Source organism: Erigeron canadensis, chromosome 4 (genome assembly GCF_010389155.1).
Source record: "Erigeron canadensis isolate Cc75 chromosome 4, C_canadensis_v1, whole genome shotgun sequence".
NCBI lineage: Eukaryota > Viridiplantae > Streptophyta > Magnoliopsida > Asterales > Asteraceae > Erigeron > Erigeron canadensis.
The window spans coordinates 39,070,162-39,092,094 of NC_057764.1; the positions used below are offsets into that span (position 1 = coordinate 39,070,162).

Sequence of the window (21,933 nt, forward strand, 5' to 3'; positions counted from 1 at the left end):
ATAATATAATCAGCACCTAAATTTTAGGATGAAATTTAGACCGGATTCCATTTGCAAAGTTTGAAACTAAAGTAAGCATGGCTAACACACAATTCAACGTGAAATAACATATTTTAAAATAAGGAAATGCTAAATGCAGTCCTAAGAGCTGTATTTAACGTGCATAAAAGACATGTACTTTCCATATTAAAAGCTCATCCTCTGAATTTTATAGTAAATGTACAAATAATTTATGCACCTTAAAGCAAACCCCAAATAAAATAATTATCAATTTTCATATGTAATACTTTTAGAAAAACTTATATATGATTTTAGTATCAAAGGTTTTATCAAAAATAAAATATAATGAAATAAGTGTTTTTTAAAATAACTGGAAGACCAAAAATATAAATTGATTTTATAAATTTGCCCAATATCATCTAGGTTATTCTCATTATCTTTTGATGTATTAATCATAGTTTTTTAGCCCATAATTTGAAATTAAAAATTAAAAATATCTAATGAATTTTGCAACATTTGTATTCATAAAATGAAATTTCAGAACGCAGAATATATCATATATCTAATGAATTCAAACATATACGAGTATAACATTTTGATAATAGAATATGGTTTTGAAATGGATTGAGTTGACGAGTTGTGAACGTATAATGTTGTTGTTGATGGTAGATAAGGCTTACGGACTATAAAACTTGTTTGACTCCCATAAATAGAGTTTTTTCATATTTATTGAGATTACTCATGAACAGTGGCGGTACCACATGGAGGGCAAAGGAACAAATGTCCCCCTCAAAATTTAGATTTTTGTTATGTATTTTTAAATTTTTCATTGATTTTTAAAAATTTCTATAGGTTTTTAACATTTTGACCCCTTTTATATTTATTTTTCATGGATTTTTTAATTTTTCCCCATTGAGATTGTTTCTCTGTTACCGCTTCTGCTCATGAATTGATGTCAATCATTATTGCCTAACGGGTATATAATTAAGTGATTCTATTAGTAACATGATGATACTCCAATGATCCATTAATGATTCAAATTTTCCGTTCAAAAACAAAAACAATTTATAGTAACTCTCTAAAATAAATTCGGCTTATAAAATAAAAAATAAATATTAAATACATGCATGAGTATATGGATATTAAAGTTGAAATCAAGATATGTTTTTAAAAAAGACAGGAAGTTTTTATTTTATTTGTTTATTTATTTTTTTAAAAGGAAGTTACACGTATATGTAAGTTATCTTTGCTACACGTATACATACAGTTATCTTTTTCTTGCTTATATATACACACCAGTAACCATAAAGTTTCTCGCTTTGTAAAATTTCAGGCTATTTTTTGCTCTAAAAAGATGGCAAATTCAGGTCCAACCGACGAAGTTGTTTCTTTGGAGCTCCCTGCACCTCCAGGCTGGAAAAAAACGGTTCCTTTTTTCTCTCTACATTTTAACTTCAAATTCTGTTTTTTTTTTTAATTTAAATATTTGGGTTTTTTTTTTAGCTTTCTCCATTACTTTGTTAGTTAATTCTTTAAATTAAGTTATGGGTGTTGTTTAATTCTTTTTAGTTTAGTTGAATTTTTGTCGATTCCAAAATTAGGGCTTTTTTTGGTGGGTCCGTGTTAATTTGAGGAAATTAGGGTTTTACAAGATATGGTGTTATGTTAGCTCATATATGTGTGTGCTTTGTTATTTGAATTACTTATTTATCTGCTTGTATATTTAATTGCTTTTATGAATTGGGTTCTTTGGTTAATTGTGGAAAATCATATATACTTTTTGAAGTTAGGGTTTTCTTGAATTTAATTATGTGAATATCTTAGTTTCTTTGTTTTTTGTCAATTGGGTTTTCGGTAAATTTTAATTTTGTTAAACATGACTTTACTTACCAAAAAAAGAAAAAAAAAAAAACATGATTTTCTTGGAGATAATCTTGTTAGCTTTAGTAGTTATAAATAATTTTAATTGGATCAAGTGGCTTGCTTTGAATTAAATTTAGGGGCACTCTTCGATTTGTTTACCATTGATTTGGTTGAAAACTTTTGGTTTGTTTGAACATGTTTAGAACTGGGTTTTGGTCGAGCTCTATAGTTTCAGACTTTAGAGTAGGTAAACTCAACGACACTCCATCCGTGAATCTATATTTAAGTCATTTAGAGTTTTTCTACCATCTTCGTTTGACTTTGTAATGAAGAATGTTTTTTAAATTCTTTTCCTTTCTTTGCAGCCCCCTTTGAAGAAAATGGGAATATGTTGTGTTGTTGTTTTTTGGTTCTGTGAAGAAGTATCGACACTTCTACAGAAACAGATTGTGTATTTGTGTGTTACAAAAGACATATATCTTTTTTAATCTATAATCAAGCACATTAAAAAAGTTTATAGTAAATGATTACATCCGGTTTTAATTCCCTTGTAAGTTATTAGTTTGATTTTACCTTTTAGTTGCACTGTTATTTGTTTTCACGATGTCCATGATGATATGTTTAGTTCTTTAGTTGGAAATTTCTTATGGATTAGCTTTACTTTGGGTTTAAATTTTGGGTGTTGAATGTCTTTCACTTCACCACATAAACGCATAGAAAACTCAACGTGTTATTGAATAGCTTATGAAGTAGTAACTCCAATTAGAAGATATTTTATTAGATTTTTGCTTTTATATTTCAAAAGTTAAGAAACTAATTGATTTTATGGGAAAATGGGAAATACAATCAAGTCTTTGACAACTTGATCTTTAGCAATTCGTGGATAATTATCTAGTCATTTGTGACTGCATTGAGCTAATGAACATGTTTGATTATAAACAATTCACAAGATGTCATCAATTAAGTTCTGTACGTGTATGAACCTTAAGATCTGGGATCATTATTCATGTTTAACCTTTAAGATTGGTAGCCATAGCTGTGAGCTTTTTTGAGATAATTGGGAACATACATGGCGAGTCAATAACCTGTCCATGTTCTTACAAGCTTTCAGTACGTTGAATTGTTGATGCACTTGACTTGCAGTCTCAAAACACATGCAACATTTTTATTAAAGATATATTTTTTTTGAGATCCCCTTTGGTTAAATGGTTCTCCTTGTATGTCGTTATTGATGGGCATGATAGCTATTTGATGATTAGTCAACTATTCAAGTTAAAATTCTTATATGGAGTGTTTGACATTTTATGAAATACCTTAAATACCATTCTTGTGCAGTGCTTGCTAAAGAAAGAAGGAACACCAACGAAGAATGCAACTGTGTTCACTGCACCAACAGGGGAAGAGATCACCAGCAGGAAGCAGCTGGAGCAATACCTGAAAGCACACCCTGGGGGCCCCAAGATCTCAGAGTTTGATTGGACAAGCGGTGAGACCCCAAGGAGGTCATCAAGAATCAGCGAGAAGGTGAAGTCAACCCCACCATCATCAGAAACAGAGCCGGTCAAGAAACGGTCCAGAAAGTCATCTTCAAAAAAAGAGAAGAAAGAGAAAGAAGACGAAGAAATGCAGGAAGCGGAAGAGGCGGAAAAAGATGATGAGAAACCAAAAGAAGCCACTGAAAAATCTGAAGTCGCAGAAGTAACTCCATCAGAGGAAGTAGCTAAGCCTGAAAAAGAGGTCGAAGAAGAAGTTCGTTTAATCCCAGAAATGCCTTCATCAAATGAAGTAGCCAAGCCAGTCAATGAGGTCAAAGACGAGTCAAAAAAAGAGGTTGATGAAGAAGTGCGTGAAATCCCTGAAGTAACTTTGAAGGAAGTAGCTAATCCAGCTAATGTGGTTAACGAAGCGGTAAATGAAGAAGCATGTGAAATACAGAAAGTTCCCTCGTCAGAGGTGGAAGTAGTTAACAAGGAATCGGACGAGTCAAACAAGCATGAGGATAAAGCCAACCATGCGAAAGGGGTCGCAGAAGAAGGGCTTGATAACCCTATAACTCCCCCACCAGAGGAGGTAATGAAGACTGCAAATTTACAAGCTGTCCCGGTGACTGAAGTTGAGGCAGGAGGAGCAGCTGCTGTGCAGAATGGTCGTCCAGTGGCAGAAGTCAGCGAGCCCAAGCCTTTGCAATAAGCTATGAAGATAGAGTAAAGGGTGGTGCTGTGGTATTATGACACTTATTCATCCTCTTTTTTCTGATGAATCGTATTGTTAATGGAACATTTCTGTAACTTGTAATCTGTAACCTGTCATAGGATTTGAAGTCTTGACATATATATCATAAATTGTTGTGTAAGAATATTTGTAAGAGGTCGTCTTGTGAGTATTGTTGTGTCTGTAGATTCTAGGTTACAGATACATGTTTATGCCTGTATCATTATCATGTAATAATGTAGTCGACTCTTTAATAACTTTTCATTCTTGCAGATCCTGTCTTTTCTTGCAATACGAGTCTTGGTGTTCAATATTTGTTATGCCAAAGGTTTTAGTATTTATTTCCATGTTTTAATCATGTGAATCGATTATAGAAAAGGGTTATTGAAAAACCAAATGCACGAATCAAGTTTAGATTTATATTCTCACAGTGAAATGAACAATATATAAGCAAGTTATAGGGATTTATGCAAGCAAATAGCTTGACAGTTGGATCCTAAATTGGAAAAAATGGAAGAAGCCTAAATAAGACTCCGCTCAAAGCCCCTTAAGTTGTCCAACCAAGCCAGCTAATGTTGTCCACTTCTCAAATGCAGTTGCAGAGTCCACAAAAGCTATTTTTGAAGCTTCTATGTCGTTCTTCGTTACTGCATCAAGTTAACAATCGGAACACGTTTAATTTAATGCATTGGTAGGTAGTTATAAAATACAATTTAAAACTTGATCATACCTGACGAGTACAAAGAAGTCAACGATGAGTTGAATGTATCCACTTGAGACTTCTCCTCCGGGCTTGAGCTCAACTGTAGATAAACGAATCATCAAACACGACCTCTAAGTCCCTAACACATACATTCTAGCTTTGCAGGCTGGACTGTGTACGGTGAACCACATAAAGTACATTCCTGCAAGGCATAAATGACTAGACAACATTTTGAAGGAAAAGAGACGGGACCTGTGAGAGGGCTGCATTAGCTTTCTTGAGCCAATCTGCATCAGTGGTTTGGCCAAGGACTAAACCAGCTGAAGGAAGATCATTGTTTTCTATTGCTTGGCCTACTTTGCTAAGCTTGTATATAACATCTTGTAGATATTCTGCACAAGTAATATTTTCAAAGTATAATTTGGATCCTGCAACTATTTACATTTATTAAAATTTTACACAAATTAATGCATAAAATACCATATGCATAAAAATTTGAAAGTCATGAAGCTTTTGAAGTATAGTATGTTTTGGGATTGGGACTTTGGAATTACAAATTTACGATTATAATATAACACAAAATAATAGTTACAAACATACAGATATATAAGATTACTTTCAATAATATATCATTTTCATGAAAAATCTTCAAACTAGCATATATGAGGGAGGTTTTTCCAGGTGATGTATGTGACCGATTTCAAGCTCTTTCCTTTGCCACCCCAAGATATTTACTTAAGATTTAGGTTCTCACCTAGAACTTTTATGAGGGTATCAAGATGTACAAACACTAGCCCAACTTAGTAAATCTTTAGACTAACATGACCTACATACATACCCATTCTCACAATTATAATGTTATCTATCTATCTATTATGTTCACATGATATGTATATGTTGCCATATACCCAGAAGTGGCATTTAAGACATTTTCGCTAAGTTTGAACATGAATAAACAACACTTAATAAAAAGGCCCAAATGACATGTTCATAACATATATGTAAAGATAACTGACCAATAATCGGTATCCGACCAACAGGAACACAAAGAACATATATAAAGATGTTACAAACAAAATATAAAAGATATATACTGATAGAGATAAAAAACAAACCAACCTCTATCTTTGTTAGAAGAGTTAAGAACAGTTTGTTTCTCAATCCTCTTTTTTCTATCTTGCTTAACTTTCTCCAAAAGTTCCAAATCATCATCAGCCTCTAAAATGGCTGCATTGGCACCAATATTGTTGTTTCCAGTTAAAGACAGCACCAAAAGGGAAGCAAGGCTTATGGATAGGCTTCTTTTTGAGACATTAGTGTAAGTTGGTAATTTACACAATGGTTTACATGCATTTGTTCCTTTCACTATTATTATGTGTTTTTGAGATGTTATAGAAGATGATGATGATTGGAGGAATGCAGTGGGATTTGAGAGAAAATTTGCTGCCATTTTCACTTGTTTTTAAAAATTTTCTTCCTTTATTTTTTATGTTACTTATTTCTTTTGTTGTTCTGTTTTTTTTTTTTTTTTTCTTTGTTGGTGTTTTTAGGTGGGGTTGAGAGAGCCAGAGAACTAAAAAAAGGATAAGATATCGGATTTCATGATATGGTCCTTTGCTTTTTTATACCCTCCGATTAAAAGGAAAATGAGAAGCCATAGTTCTTTCACGTTTTATTTTAATAAAAAACATCTCAAAAAGAATAATATTTCAATAAAAACGTTCAATGTATAAGTTTTTAAGATAATAGTTATTATTGTATATGGTAAAATATCATTGTAAATTTACTATCGTCCTTTTAATTAATTTATACATTGAACATTCTAACAACACAATATACAAGTTAATACTTTGTATATATGGTAACTGATAAGAGCTGATATAAGTACCACTAATTTTAATAGATAAAGTAGCGTGGTTTGGATCAGTGGTAAATACTCTGATCTTTGGAGACAGAGGTCAAGGGTTCGATCCTCATCCCATGCAAAGGTCGGAGGTCCTTTTCTATCATTTAGGTAGAAACTGGAAGCAGTCTCTCTACATTGGTAAGGGTAAGGTCTGCCTACATCTTAACCTCCCCCATACACCGTCGAGTTATTGAGGCTCAAAACCCGCGAAAGACGGCACTGAGCAGTTTTCTTTCTTTCTTTAATTTTAATAGATATATCACAATTATGCATCATTGACTAATTACTTATATCACTTTCTTTTCTTTTTTTTGCAAAATAAGTTTCGATTTAAACATGTTGGAGGCAATTTTAACTAGAGATTTTCTGGACCTCCAACCTTGAATTATCTAATTATAATACTTACATATACATAATGTAAATATACACACAAAATGTTAGACTATAAAAATGATTATTTGTATTTAATTGATGAAAAAACTTAATTTTGAAAAGATAGTTAAGTTTATATTTTTTCAAAATTCAACTTAAAAAACATAAAATCTAATTTCATAACGCATGTCCAAACACTCCTAAATAGTAAAACTAATACTCGTAGTATAATAACAATCTATTATATTGATAAAGAAAAATTGTGATTACATAATATTTTTGTAAAACTGTCTTATGTACTATGTAGTATTATCACGCATCATTTTAATTTAATTATAATATCATCATCTCTTTTTAATTTAAATTTAGAATATCTTTTTTTTTTAAAATACGTATCATTATAATAGAATTTTATCAAATTTCTACATTATTATGTAAGATTTTAATCACCTTATTTTTTTGTTATAATATGCCGAAAACTATGGTGTTTTTTTCAGATAACGTTTTTTTTTTTTTTTTTTGCCATCCAAATGTGTGCCCACAGCCACAACTTTTCAACTTATTTAACATTGTTATTATACATTTTAATATAACAATAATACCCGATATCATTTGGTTTATTTGTAAAGTGTCTATCAGTTAACTCGGGTTGATTATCCAGTACAAAGAAAAAAAAGAATTATGAGAAAATAAATAATTATAATGTGAATGATTATTTATTTTAGTTAAATTAAAGATCGGGTGGATCAAAATTTTATTTAAACTATATTCTATTTTAATACACCACCATTCATTTGTTTATTATTAATTTTTTAATTTTAATTTAATTTTATTACTCCGCGTAGAAATATTACACGCGGTAGAAAAAGAAGGGCAAAAATTAGCTTTACATATACGCAGATTATTAACCAAACATATATACACCACTTACATCGACTTCACATTCAAGATACAGAATTTTCCTGTATCTCTCTACGGTATGTTACTTTCGAAGTTTTCTGTTTTTAATTTGATGATATTTTTATTTTCTTTTTCTTTTGTATTTAGGGTTTTATATTGTTTATTGTATTTAGGGTTTGCATTGTGCTGATTAGTTTCTTGATATTGTAGTTTATGAATTTGTTTTTCTCATCGATTCCAGATTATAAACTTTGCAAGATTCTTTTTTTTTTTCTCATGATACCATTATATATATATATATACTATTCTATTTTGTATCAACAAAATCTGCCCTCAACATTGTCGCCTATAAATCTCGATAGCTTTCGAATAGTTGATTGATTTAATGAAATATATTGTATATGGTATCTTGAAAAGAGTTGTATTCAGTTATAAATTTTCTTCCTTTATTTTTATTTGATATGATTTTGTAATTACATCTTCAATCGTTACCGTTTATATTGAAACACCTTCAACAACCACCTGATAAGCAATACAGTCGCCGCCTATGAATCACGATGCCTTTAATAGTTGGCTGGTTTTCGATATAAAACAGTAATTTTGGAGACATGTGTTTCATGTGATTAATTTGTTTTGGGTTTTATCTGAAATTTGTATAATTTATTTTTGTATTGATTCTTGTTTCGCCCACAAAAGCATTGATTATCTCTGTGATTTTGTTTTATTTGATTTTTTTTCCGTATGCATTTATTCTTTTGGATACCATTTATTTCAAAGAATGACCATCATCCAAATACAATCTGCATCGTAGTCGCCTATATGTTGATAGGTTTTGTTGGTTGTTTTTTTGAAAAATGGTATCTTGAAGTTGGACTTTTTTTTGACAAAAATGGTATCTCGATAGCTTTTGCTAGTTGACTGGTCCTTGCCGGTCAATCTTGATAGCTTTCACATGGTCCTTTCATATGATTTAAACGGATTGGCCCCTTTGTCAGTCTGCTCTCTGAAGCAAGAATCGGTTATTTCAGTATGCTTTCCGATGTAATTGAAGGACCCTACATGGTAATCACATGGACCTTTTAGATCAGTATGGTTAATTATTGGACCCTTTCCATCAGTAAGCTTTCAGATTTAAATTACCGACCCTTTCAGTCGGTATGGTTTCCAAGGTAACTATGGACCCTTCTTGTCGGTATGTTTTACGATGTAAATATGGACCCTTCCTGTTGGTATGATTTACGATGTAACTATGGACCCTTCCTGTCGGTATGCTTTACAATGTAACTATGGACCCTTCCTTGTTGGTATGCTTTACGATGTAACAGGGACCCTTTCTGTGTCGGTATGCTTCTTGATGTAATCATGGACCCTTCTTGTCAGTATGCTTTATGATGTAGCTATGGACCCTTCCTATTGGTATTCTTTTTGAAATGGTGCACTTGATGAAACTACAAAGTTATTATGTCTTTCAGAAAAATTGAGTCGCCACAATTGAGTCTGTTTCCTATTAAAGTACTCGAAGACAAGTTACTTAGAAACTTAACCTGATCGAAGTAGTTTTATATGTTTACATTATTATAAGAATTCCAAAAGCCTAATCATATGGTCTGGCTAAATGAGCATTAAGTAATGCACCATTAAAAGCCCTCATGTTATAATCGAGCTACTTTTGGTTCTCATGCTGAAGAACCATTAATTTATTTTTAACCGATGGTATGTTATCTGTGTCCAAAATCTGTCATATTTGGCGTTGGACCCTTTAAATCAGGATGCTTTTATGATGGAATTTATGGACCCTTTCTATGAAGTAAGCTTTCATTGTGTAAATTACGGACCTTTTTAGTCGTAAGGCTTTCCAAGGTAACTATGGACCCTTTTCGTTGGATGTTGTACGGCTTAACTATGGACCTTACTATTGGTATGCTTTTCGATGTAACTATGGGCCAAATTTGTCGGTTTCAGTCGGTATGCTTTAAGATGAAATTACGGAGCCTTTCAGTTGTTATGCTTTCCAAGGTAACTATAGACCCTTTTTGTTGGATGCTGTATGGCTTAACTATGGACCTTACTATTGGTATGCTTTTTGATGTAACTGTGGGCCCAATTTGTCGGTTTCCAGTCGGTATGCTTTAAGATGAAATTACGGACCCTTTCAGTTGTTATGCTTTCAATGGTAACTATGGACCCTTTTCGTTGGATGTTTTACGGCTGAACTATGTACCTTTCCTATTGGTATGCTTTTTGATGTAACTATGGGCCCAATTTGTCGGTATGCTTTCCAATGTAAGTATGGGCCCTTTCTGTTAGTAGGCTTCTTGATGCAACTATTGTATGTACCCTTTCTGTTGGTATTATATTTGATGTAACTATGAACTCTTCTTGTCGGTATGCTTTATGATCTAATTATGAACCTTTCCGGTCGGTATGCTTTAAGATGAAATTATGGACCTTTCCGGGCGGTTTGCTTCTCCATGTAACTATGGGCCTTTCTTATGGGTATGCTTACGTTGTACAATGGACCCTTCCCTATCAGTATGCGTTATGCGTTACAATCTAACTGACCATTCTTGTCGGTATGCTTCTCGATGTAAATAATGAACCCTTCCTGTCGGTATGCTTATCGATGTAATCATGGACCTTTCCTGTCGGTATGCTTTAGGATTTAATTTAGTTTAACTATGGAACCTTGTTGTCGATATGCTTTACGATGCAACTATGGAGCCTTCCTGTCGGTAAGCTTTTCGATGTAATTATGCATCCCTCATGTCGGGATGCTTTATGCCTTTTGAAATTGTGCCAATGATGTAGCATATCCTTGATGAAACTACAAAGATAATGCCTTTTAGAAAAATTGAGTCGCCACATCCGAGACTCTCTCCTGTTAAGTATTAGCTTCCTAGATAATCTTTCCATTCTTGCATAATATTTTGTTAGAAAGTCGGTTTGCAAAGTCTATATGGTATGGCCATACAATACAATTTATGAATTTCCTATATGAAGTATTCGAAGACAGGTTACCTAGAAACTTATTCTGATTAAAGAAATAGTTTTATATATGTACATTATTATAAAATTCCCAAAAGCCCTAATCATATGGTCCTGCTAGATGAGCATTAAGTAATGCACCATTAAAAGCCCTCTTTCTACAGTCGAGCTGTTTTTGGTTCCTTATCCGTAGATAGTTTATGGGGTCTGAGATTTAATGTTTTATAGATACTGAACAAAACCCCTTTAGCCCTCTTTTGGTTAGCCATCTGTTTGTGGATTTAAAAAAAAAAGGTATTTTATTGGCCCTTTTTAGCAGTCCGTATATGCTTTGATGTAAAATAATTGACCCTATGACTCTATTTCCTTGATGGTGTTTACACCATGAGCTAGTTATCACGTTCATGAACTTGTATTTTAGTTTGAACCGATGGTATGCTATCTAACTCTGTTATATATGGTGTTGGGCCCTTTTCTCAGTATGTTGTCCATTACTCCACTATAGTCTATGAACCCTTTAGATCAGTAAGCTTCTTGATGGAATGTATGGTCCCTCAATCGCTCACACGTATATGGACCCTTTCAATTGGTGTGCTTTAATTAAGTAATTATGGATCCTTTCTGTTATATGCTTTTCGATGTAACCCTTTAGATCAGTAAGCTTCTTGATGCAATGTATGGTCCCTCATGGGTCCTTGTCGTATACTTTACTATGTAACTATAGACCCTTTCTATCGGTATGTTTCTCCATGTAATTATGGACCCTTCCTGTCGGTATCCGTTACGATGTAACTATGAACCCTTCCTTTATGATGTAACTATTGACCCTTAGTGTCGGTATGCTTCTCGATGTAACTATGGACCCTTATGATCGGTATGCTTTATGATGTAATTATGGACCTTTCCTATCGGTATGCTTTTTGAAAAGACACCAATGATGTAGCGTATCCTTTCATGATACTACAAACATAATGTCTAAGAAAAATTGAGTCACCACAGCTGAATCTCTTTCCTATTTATATTTATTTTTTTGAACAACCACATAATTTCTTTCCCTCTCTTTCCTATTAAGTGATTAGCTTCGTAGATAATCTCTCTATTTTCACAGAATTTTGTTAGAAAGTTGGCTTGTAAAGTTTTGCCACACAATGCAATGTATGAATTTCTTATGTGATCTCTTTCAAAGTACTCGTAGACAAGTTACTTAGAGAAACTTAACCTGATGGAAGAAGTAGTCTTATATGTGTTTATTATTATAGGAATCCCAAAACCCCTAATCATATGGTTTGGCTAGAAGAGCATTAAGTAATGCACCATTGTCTGATATTTGATGTCCCGGGGAAACTAAAAAAAACCCTTTAGCCCTGCTTTTGTTGAGCCATCTGTTTGTGGATTCCTATTTTCCTTTTTTAATGATTTATAGGTCCTGTTTTAGCAGTCCGTATATGCTTTGATGTAAAATAATCAACCCTTTTTTGTTGATGGTGTTTACGTGTGAGCTGGTTATCCTGATGAACTATTACTTTAATTTCAACCGATGGTATGTTGTGCTCAATATCTGTGGCGTTGGACCCTTTTATTAGTATGTTGTCCACTATAGTCTACGGACCACTAAAATCGGTATGCTTTTTGATAGACATTATGGACTCTTGGTGATTTACCATATACATGTGAAACCAATGTATGTTAGATGGTGCCAAAGTTTTCTTATCTTACCATATTTTGTCAAACTAATGATATGTCAGTCGTGTCAAAGCTCTGTTGCTGAGAAGTTGGCATGGAATTGCGTTACGAGATGATTATGGTCTGCCTTCACATTATCCAAACATATTCTTAACCTTTTGGATGTTATAATATCTGGATAATGGACAATGTTGTGTCAAATTATTCATGACAAGTATTTTTGGCTGAGTAATGACATGATAATGTCAAAGCTCTGTTGCTGAGAAATTGGCATGGAATTGCGTTATGAGATCATGATGGTCTGCCTTCACATTATCTAAGCATATTCTTAACCTTTTGGATGTTATAATATCTGGATAATGGACAATGTTGTGTCAAATTATTCATGACAAGTATTGAACACATCAATGTGGCAATTAATCTTATTTTTAGCTCAAATAGCATAGTATTTTCATACCAGTACATGCTTAATGGAAGTTATTGTGTCTTAAAGTAAGGAAAGGAAAGATCTTATTATCTTTTGCACCTTGAGAGATACATCACAATATGGTTTAAATCTTAATCATGGTTACAAGTGAAATCTTCAATGATTGTCCAACAAAGACAGGCTTAATTGAAGTATGGACACTTGCATAGCCAATCTGCAATATATTGATGATTCCATTGCATTGACATGCTTTCAGGACTTTGTATTGTATAAGGCTGAGGCAGAGGATAGCATGGATGGAATCGTAGGTTTAAATGCGAATGATGTTGACTCACCACTCAACAGACTTTGTAGGTGACTGTGCATAGGTAAAGCTATAACTATTATAAGTTACTGGTGCATAATAGAAACATAACACACTTTGTAAGTTTTTCATGCTCAAGCTGGTATTGGTATCGAACAACTTTATAAAGTCTGCCTCATTGTATGAAAACGAATGGCTTTAGAAGTATGCCTTTAGATATATACAGTTGCCCATAGTAGTAACATGGTGATTTTTTGTATATGTTAGCAGTAATTGTGTTTGACTTGGTCACTTAGTCAGCATATAGAAAGCTCCATTCTTCTTGGAACATTTAGAAATGCCTTTGACATTATCAGTCATTGTAATAATACAAAATATTAAAAATTATAAATTGGTCGTTGTAAAATATAGTAGTGATAGTTTTCTATTTGGCAAGAAAAGATCAGGATGATATTAAGCTAATTAGCAGAAAATATGATTTGTGTTGCATCCTAGAAAATGGCTGCTCTTTTGAAGAAGGTAATGATAACAATAATTGAATTAATTAACATAATAGAAGTAGATTGACGTAGTTTGAATAGGATCTTTTTTGGGTAATAGGCCCTTAGACCCGGTAAATAGTTTGATTTGGATCGATATATCATTACAACAAAAACACCCACCACAATGAGACAATAAGGATAAACTCATCAAAGATTCTTTGGATATTTGCTTCAACCGAGAAAACATACCTCCTGAGATTTTGCTTGAGTTAGGGATTGGGTGACACCTGACTCTCCACGTATATTCTTCGTGGAATTGTTTACATCCAGTTCCTGTAAAAATTTGCCCAAAAGTTTGTTGTTAAGTCCTCTACGTCTATTTGTTATAAGTTTCGTTATCCTCTAATATCAAAAGCCAGTTCCCAGTTCCCACTGTACATTTATCTGGTTAATCTTCAATGGATAGTAAGGTGCACAGAGAAAATTTGCCACCTTAGTCCACTGATCACCATCTGTCATTGAAAGGTCACCATTAGAATGTGTTATTTTTACATTGTCTTCGTCCAGCCCATAAGTAACACCTAATATCATCATGGTACATCTTATAGAAACGAGAACTAGAGTTGAATGGATACCATGATACAGCTCACAAGATTGCATCAAAGCTATGCATTTACTAGAGTAAATAACACTTCATTAGGAATAGCTTTAAGTGGGATAAAATGGATGAGATTGGAAGAGCAGTTGAGGATTTCATAATTATGTATAGAAACGGTCAACTATGAGAAGTTTATGGTGAGTTAGAGATTTGTCACGACTGGTTACGTGATAAAGGTTCATCGTAGCAAATTGGGGGTTGGATACGAGGAATTGCAATTGTTTGCAAACACATGCAACGAATTGGATAAAATCAACATGCTAGATTAGAAAGAAAAGTTAAGGTTAGTTCATGAAATGTAATCTACTTTCTAAAATGTTTGTTTCTGATGTGTTTTTTTAATTCAGTTAGGTTATTGTATTTCAAATTAGTTAGTATTCTCTATCTTGCTTAACTTTCTTTTTCCAAGAGTTCTAAATTAGCATCAGTCTCTAAAATGGCTGGCACTGGCATTTCCAGTTAAGCAAAATGGTAGCTTAATTAAATTTTCTAATGTTCATTTATGAATAATTGGGTCCATATAATGAAGATATTATTTAACTGTCTACGATGTTATGAATTAATATTTGGTTTAATTTGCTAGGGAGACGCATTGGCAGCGAATTTCTGACCCTTAAGCTTGCAGTGATCTTCTTTAGTGCAAATGAAATAATGGGGGCCGGGTTTAACCAATGATATTCTATCTGGGCCACTGGGGATTAATCTGATGGGGTTTTCTTTAATGCATGGTCCGTATGCCTCCTTAGTAACTTCTGCAACGGTATGTCCTTTGGTGAAGTTAAACCAAAGAACATCAGTTACTTTGAATTTAATGTTTGCTGCCCACAAGGTGTAAAATGCGGGGTTTGGAGGTATTGTCCATCCGACAGCATCCCCAACTGTATACACGGTGCCAGCTGCTAGCGTGTTGTGAAACTGCAAAAACGCCACCATGACGATGGTTATAACCACCATCAGATACAAACTGTGACCTGTCATGATTAACGATCACTTGAATTTTAATGATTGTGGTATTGTTTTGGTGTTTTTAATTTGGGTTTGTCAATATATATATAGGGGAATACAATATAGTTTTGTATTGATTTGGAGTTTGGATTCATTCACACAGTCACACATACACTATGTTGTAACTCGTTGTTCGTATACACGGGACATGAAACTCAAATGATCATTCAGTTGTTTTCCAAATATACAGGAGGATTTCTTAAGATACTAACGAGACCCATGTAGATATTTATTTATTATTCGTCATTTGGAAGTTACTGCTCATATTACTCATATATATCCATGTAGACGATATTTCAGAGTGCACTGTGTTATAATACACTTTTCTTTTTAAAAAATTTGTTTCACCCTTACATATTTTTTTCTTTTTAATTAGGATCCTAATTAAAATTTGTTTCGCTTCAGCCCCAACACACGCTAAGAAACTCCCAAACTGTCTTATGAGTTATAATTATTTTAGTTAAATCTTTCGTTCTAAAATTAGTCTCTTTAATTTATGTACCATAAAGCAACCTAATTAATATTAATAAAAAGGACGGAGATATGTTTTCATTATATTACGTACGTTATTGTTAACACCATGTTATGGTTTCATTATGCATCAGATCAATTAAGAAAGTGAAGTATAACAGACAATAATATCATAATATATGAAATAATCATAATCATATATATAACATTATACAAAACAATCAATCGGTATTTACTAATTACATAAAAAGGCTAAAAGGAAAATCTCAAACAAGAAATAATAACGTCCACAATTCTAGAAGAAGAAAGCTAAGGCAACTGCCAAGAAAGTAAAGGGTACAACTGCGGTGAAAGATCGTGCAACACCGCTAGGCGAAGATGGTGGTAAGACGGTGCTGCCAGTGGGAGAAGGGGAGGTATCGTCTGAGGTAGACGGTCCAGATGTTGGTGGGGTGGTTTCTTGTTGCGAAGGTGCAGGGGATGAGGTAGGCGGTGAGGTAAAAGTAGAGGGGACAGGAGTAGGGGCCAATGTAGGTGAAGATGTTGGGGCTGCGGTTGGTGGAGAAACGGGTGAAGGGGAAGGCGTTGGAGCGACGGTTGGTGGAGATACGGGTGAAGGGGTAGGAGAAGCCGCAGAAACATTGATAGCTAACTTTTGACCGATTTGGCAATGAGTTCCTACGGTACAAATATAATAATGTGTCCCAGGTGCATTCAAAGTGAGCCTAGCCGGACCCGTGGAAACAAGATTAATAGGGTTGGTATTTGTACATGGACCATACGCGGCTTGTGCCACTTCTGCGACGGTATGTGCGCCGGTGGCAAAGTTAAAGAGCAATGTATCGCCTACAGAGAAGGTTTGAGCTGATGCCCAATTGGTGTAAGCGGATGGCCCGGTTGAAGGAACGGTCCAGCCTATGTTACCCCCTACAGTATGGGTTATTTGCGCCATGGCGATATGAATATGTATAGATGCAAGCATGAGAGACATAAGGACTAACAAGTTTAACTTAAATGTTGCCATTTTTTTTTAAATGTTTGGATTGGAGTGTATGTAAAAAGATATTTGTTAATGATAGATGATATTGAAGGTTTGAACTTTGAATTGAAAGTATGATGGTGCTATTTGGGACGTTTTGTGTTTGTATATATAGGGTGTTGCATGGACAAGTGAAAAGTTGACCAAATCCATGTAGAAGGGAAAAGTTGGACTATTGAATGTACACGTTGCATTATTAAAGATTTTAGAAGGAAAAAGTTGGACTATTGAATGTACACGTTGCATTATAAAAAAAAAAAATCTAATTAAGGAAAGGAAAAACCGAAAAAGGATTGGCATGGTAAACACCAGACCAACCAATAAAGTCTGGAGGATTACTATTGGATAAAACACGGTATTCAGTTGAAAGGTTAGAATAATTATTAATTAATCATAGTTTTCACACAGTTTAACGTCTTTGACCATCTCGCTTTCTTGTTCAGTTGTTATATTTCTATGCTATCATTTTTTTTTGTCACTACTTCCGTCCAAATAAAATACAGAGTATTAACTTAGGGAAATGATATTTGTACCATTATTTTTAATGAATCTATCATAGTTATGTATTAATAGTTTGTACAGTTAGCTATATAATTTATACAATGTGGTAGATTTATCAAAAATTGTGGTACAATTATCACTAATAAATGAACTTTCTTTTCTTTTTTTTTTTTTCTTTTTCTTTTTCAAGTTGGACATCATCCATAATCTTTAATTCTTTGTAAAACATTTACAAAATTATTACAATCTCTTCAATTTTCTTTTTCTGCCTTTAGGATTGATCTTTATAACAAATAACTTGAAAGACGTAACAAGTTAATATTGTGCTATTAGTCGAGACAAATTAAACTTAAAAGAGAATATCGATCATATTTTAGACATTAGTACGTCGCCTACAGTTTTTAAGATTTATTGCTGATATGATTATGTGAATGAACGAGCACATGATATTAGGTATAAAGGAACAACAACAAGTAGATACGATCGAGATAGGGATCTTAAGCAACCAATTATACATTTTATGTCGTTTCACATCTCAATTTCATCATCCCAACTGTTTCTAGACACGTGTATGCTCGATCGTCTTGTGAATTTCCAAACATCATATTAAGTTCTGCCTAAATAAATGGAACTTATTAACAAATTCAATATAGTTCTTGGTGGGCAGATGAAAATAGTTAAGCAGGTGGGCTAACCCCCCCAATCCTGAGGTTTAGTAGCCCCAAGCCCCCAACAACTTCAACTCTACTATTACCGTATCAAAAGCATCAATTCTTAATCTTCATGTTACAAAATAAATATTGTTGGGTTGGTGACCCATTATTAATATTTAGACCTTGTAAAAATTTATCAAGGTTCGAATCTAACTTATTACATTTATAAAATTTGATTATCAGAGAGGATTTTTGAGAGTCCCATGGTTCGAGCTCCGTATACTGTCTAATTGATGTCATTGTGGTGTCTCGAATGTAAATCTACTAACTCGTTAAGAAAAAATAAAAAAATATTACCATATAAATATTGTTAAATTAAGTAGTTTGAGGCTTCGAGTTCTTTTTCATGTCAAGATTATTTGGCATTTTTCAATCAATGACAGTGTGTATCGATGTTTAACTTTTAAATTTGATACGAATTCAAAAGTAATCTTACCTATTTAACTTAGAGAGATAGTTTTCGGAAATAGACTTTCAACCTGCTATAAGTAAGGATTAAATCTTTTACTATTTTATAATATTTTATAACTAGCTAATTAACCCATGTTCAACCCGGGCTTCTTAATAAAACTTTTGTAATATTAAGTTACGTCGTGTAAGAACTATGAGATAGTTCAACCATACTCATAATCTCAAAATAGTATATCTTATATTTTGAATGTATATAATTAGCTTATTAACCCGTATAATATGTGGATAATTTAAAAATCTATTATGATAAAACTATTTAGATGATGAAAATTTAAAAGACTATGTATAAAGTATTAAAGTTTTCAAAGGAAAATAATTATCTTTTTTAGAAAGTGACATCTTAAATAACAAAAATAAAAATTAAATAAACTTAAAGAAGAAAAGTGCTTATAATATTATAAGAAACTTAAACAAAAAAAATTCTAACTTTAAATAAAATTTAGAGATGACAATTAAGTTATTTTTATAAAATGATGATTTTATAACAATTGTTTTATTATTTAATATACAAGGCTGATTGATAATATTAGGACGAAAAGAGATGGTGATACAATTTTTTAAAATTGACATATGATCGTTTAAAAAAAATAGATAATTACATTTTAATTTACATTAAACTTAGGCTAAAAATAAAATCAATTATAAATCAATTAGAAAATGATTTAAACTTATTATAGGATGATCATAAATCTAGAAAATAAATAAATAAGTAATTGATAAAAATAAATCAAATAATAACAACTAAATATTATTTAAAAATAATGATGTTATAGGAATCTTGTTTTATTTATATAAGTGATTTTACTATTTTATCATTTTTACTATTTCATATAACATCCAAATTGAACTTACGCCATAATTTTACTATGTCATAGTTTTTTTGTTTTCACAATTATTGTCATACATTATATTTATATTAAAATACGTTATGTTTGTAATATCATTATCATATTTTTATTATTATAACATGTGTTTATTTTGTAACTTTTTATTTCGTTATATGTTATATTTTTATTATCCCTAATATTGATACACTTTATATCATTAAAACATTATATCATTGTTATGGATGATACAATGATTCTTAATACACATTATAATAGTACAATACATGTTACACGATAATCATTACTCCCTCCGTTCCATATTAAATGTCTAATTTTGACTTTTCAAGTTTTCTACTTTTAATTTTAACCGTAAAAATATTTGTTGTATTATTTAACACTTCATATAAAATATATGAATGCATTGAGTTTTCATTATATTTTTTATTGGTATAACTTTTATCAACTATTATATAACACAAACAAATATATTTATGATCAAAAATTTAAAAATTAGACTTAACAAATCAAATTTAAACAATTTATATGAGACAAAAAGAATATATTTTTAACGCGTTAACAACTAGTGTATAACTAGCATATGTCTTAAAAAAAGGAGTATTAGATTATCAACTTACTTTCTTGAGATTATAAATAACAGGGATAAGGAATCAAATAAATGTTTTATTACAAGATTGACGCATATGACGGAGTAATAATGGAAGAATCCAAAAGAAATTTCGAGCACAGTCAATACTGAATACGAGTTATGTTTGACTTGGTGTATGAATTAGTCAAGATCGAGTTTAGGCTAGCGGATTGATTAATTTCTAATTTTAGCTAGTTTCACGTAAAATCCATAATTGTTTAACATATTAGAGAAATATACAAGTTTATTACGAATTACAAGAGAGATTCCCGCACAATACGGCAGCAGTGACGATGACGGGTGGTGATGGTAGCGGTAACGATGTTGTTATTAATGTAAAAATATAAGAACTTCGCTAATGAAACCTTAAACTGGATAGAAGAGCGTATGTTTCCGTAGAGGGCATTAGTGAATGTAAAGGTATTTTAGTCATATTAAAGGCTAAAAATTTAAAAGAAAAAAAAAAAAAATTTGTTTTATCAGGTAATATTATAAATATAATAATTAGCACCTTAAATAAATCTTTAATGTTTATGTATATCTACATGGTTCCGGTTTTAGCTGTATCATTTTTCCATCGTAAAGTAGTAGAAAATGGTCACGAGTTTAAATTTGTTTTCATTGTATTTAAAAAACAAGCTATTACTGTAAAAAAGTCGATCAAAACTCGAAAAGTTTTTCACCATTCTAAGTAATATCAAATCGTTAGTTGATAATAATTAGCTAGTTTAAATTATATATCTTATGTATTAATACTAGTCGCATATAAATGAACGAAATTTATATATTGCTTCAGAAAAAAATAAAATCGTGAACAAGTAGTCAACGATGCTAAAAGTCAAAATAAGCCTACGAGCTCAGTCGGTTTACGTTAACACCAGCGATACATGACGCGGAAAGTTTGGAATAGAACTAGAAACATAACATTTGAATTTGAATATATTTCACACGTTCTATGTTCTATTTATTTTTAAGAATTTAAAACCATTATATATACATTTTTGCTTTTCTTTCTGTTCATTAATGATGGCTAATCGAACTGGTCAAAGGTATTCCCGGTTTTTATCCAAGTTCTTGAGTTCGATCTTTAGGGATGACTGGTTTTTCCTCCGAGTATATGAAACAACTCATGGTCAATATCTCATTGTCAAATATACGAACACGGCTTCACCATTATACGGTGAGCTATCCTTGATGTTGTATCCCGATTGGATGTTTGAAAACAATTTAAGGACAATAACCATACATCAAATATAACAACCGTAACAATTTAACATCGCTTATGATCAATAAATGGTTAATATAAACTATGTTAGCATGTCATAACCTTAATAACTAGAAAGAAAAGTCCTTAGAGTAACAAATTTGAAGGATAATATGGTATTATCTCATTAACACAATTAATCATACAAACTAACAATTCTTCATGTTGTATAATTTTAAAACTTAACATGACATATTATCTAGTAGCACATTTAAAGACGTGCTTAATTAAATTAGGAAACTGTTAAGCGCAACTCATAGGGCTGCATTTAACATGCATAAAAAAATATGCATTGTATATCAAAGCTCACCCCTAAATTTTATAATAAGTGTATAATTATTTAATATATTTTAATTGCAACCCTAAGAGTTGTGTTTAGTAAAACTCATTAAGTTATTATCTCATATAAACAACTTAGGTCAATATATCTTATAATATTAAAAACGGTTATTAGACATCTTAATTTTTTCATCAAAATTTTATTAGTTATCCCAAAAATAAT

At 32.1% G+C, this 21,933-nt stretch overlaps 3 protein-coding genes and 1 long non-coding RNA gene across 7 annotated transcripts; 2 read left to right on the top strand and 2 right to left on the bottom strand.

Annotated features, from left to right (window-relative positions):
* The first annotated feature begins 1,273 nt into the window (after positions 1–1,273).
* Positions 1,274–4,346, top strand: LOC122595104 (methyl-CpG-binding domain-containing protein 10-like). The gene is made up of 2 exons (XM_043767415.1): positions 1,274–1,426; positions 3,199–4,346. Exons 1-2 carry the CDS (start codon positions 1,355–1,357, stop codon positions 4,051–4,053), a joined length of 927 nt encoding a protein of 308 aa, XP_043623350.1. The 5' UTR covers positions 1,274–1,354; the 3' UTR covers positions 4,054–4,346.
* A 125-nt stretch (positions 4,347–4,471) lies between these two features.
* On the bottom strand, positions 4,472–6,293 carry LOC122595105 (thylakoid lumenal 16.5 kDa protein, chloroplastic). Its single transcript, XM_043767417.1, has 4 exons — positions 5,897–6,293; positions 5,030–5,169; positions 4,805–4,877; positions 4,472–4,721 (listed from the first exon to the last, which is right to left on the bottom strand). The coding sequence occupies exons 1-4, from the start codon at positions 6,225–6,227 to the stop codon at positions 4,612–4,614; spliced, it is 654 nt and encodes a 217-aa protein (XP_043623352.1). The 5' UTR covers positions 6,228–6,293; the 3' UTR covers positions 4,472–4,611.
* A 1,658-nt stretch (positions 6,294–7,951) lies between these two features.
* On the top strand, positions 7,952–15,706 carry LOC122596681. Of its 4 annotated transcripts, none has more exons than XR_006323358.1 (3): positions 7,952–8,032; positions 13,307–13,418; positions 15,078–15,706. It is a non-coding gene; the product is annotated as an uncharacterized LOC122596681 (long non-coding RNA). The 4 variants fall into 4 exon arrangements; XR_006323360.1 differs by lacking the exon at positions 7,952–8,032 and adding an exon at positions 9,001–9,017; XR_006323359.1 differs by lacking the exon at positions 7,952–8,032 and adding an exon at positions 12,036–12,744.
* A 429-nt stretch (positions 15,707–16,135) lies between these two features.
* On the bottom strand, positions 16,136–17,075 carry LOC122598015 (cucumber peeling cupredoxin-like). The gene has a single exon (XM_043770619.1). The coding sequence runs from the start codon at positions 16,992–16,994 to the stop codon at positions 16,266–16,268; it is 729 nt and encodes a 242-aa protein (XP_043626554.1). The 5' UTR covers positions 16,995–17,075; the 3' UTR covers positions 16,136–16,265.
* Between the last annotated feature and the right edge of the window lie 4,858 nt (positions 17,076–21,933).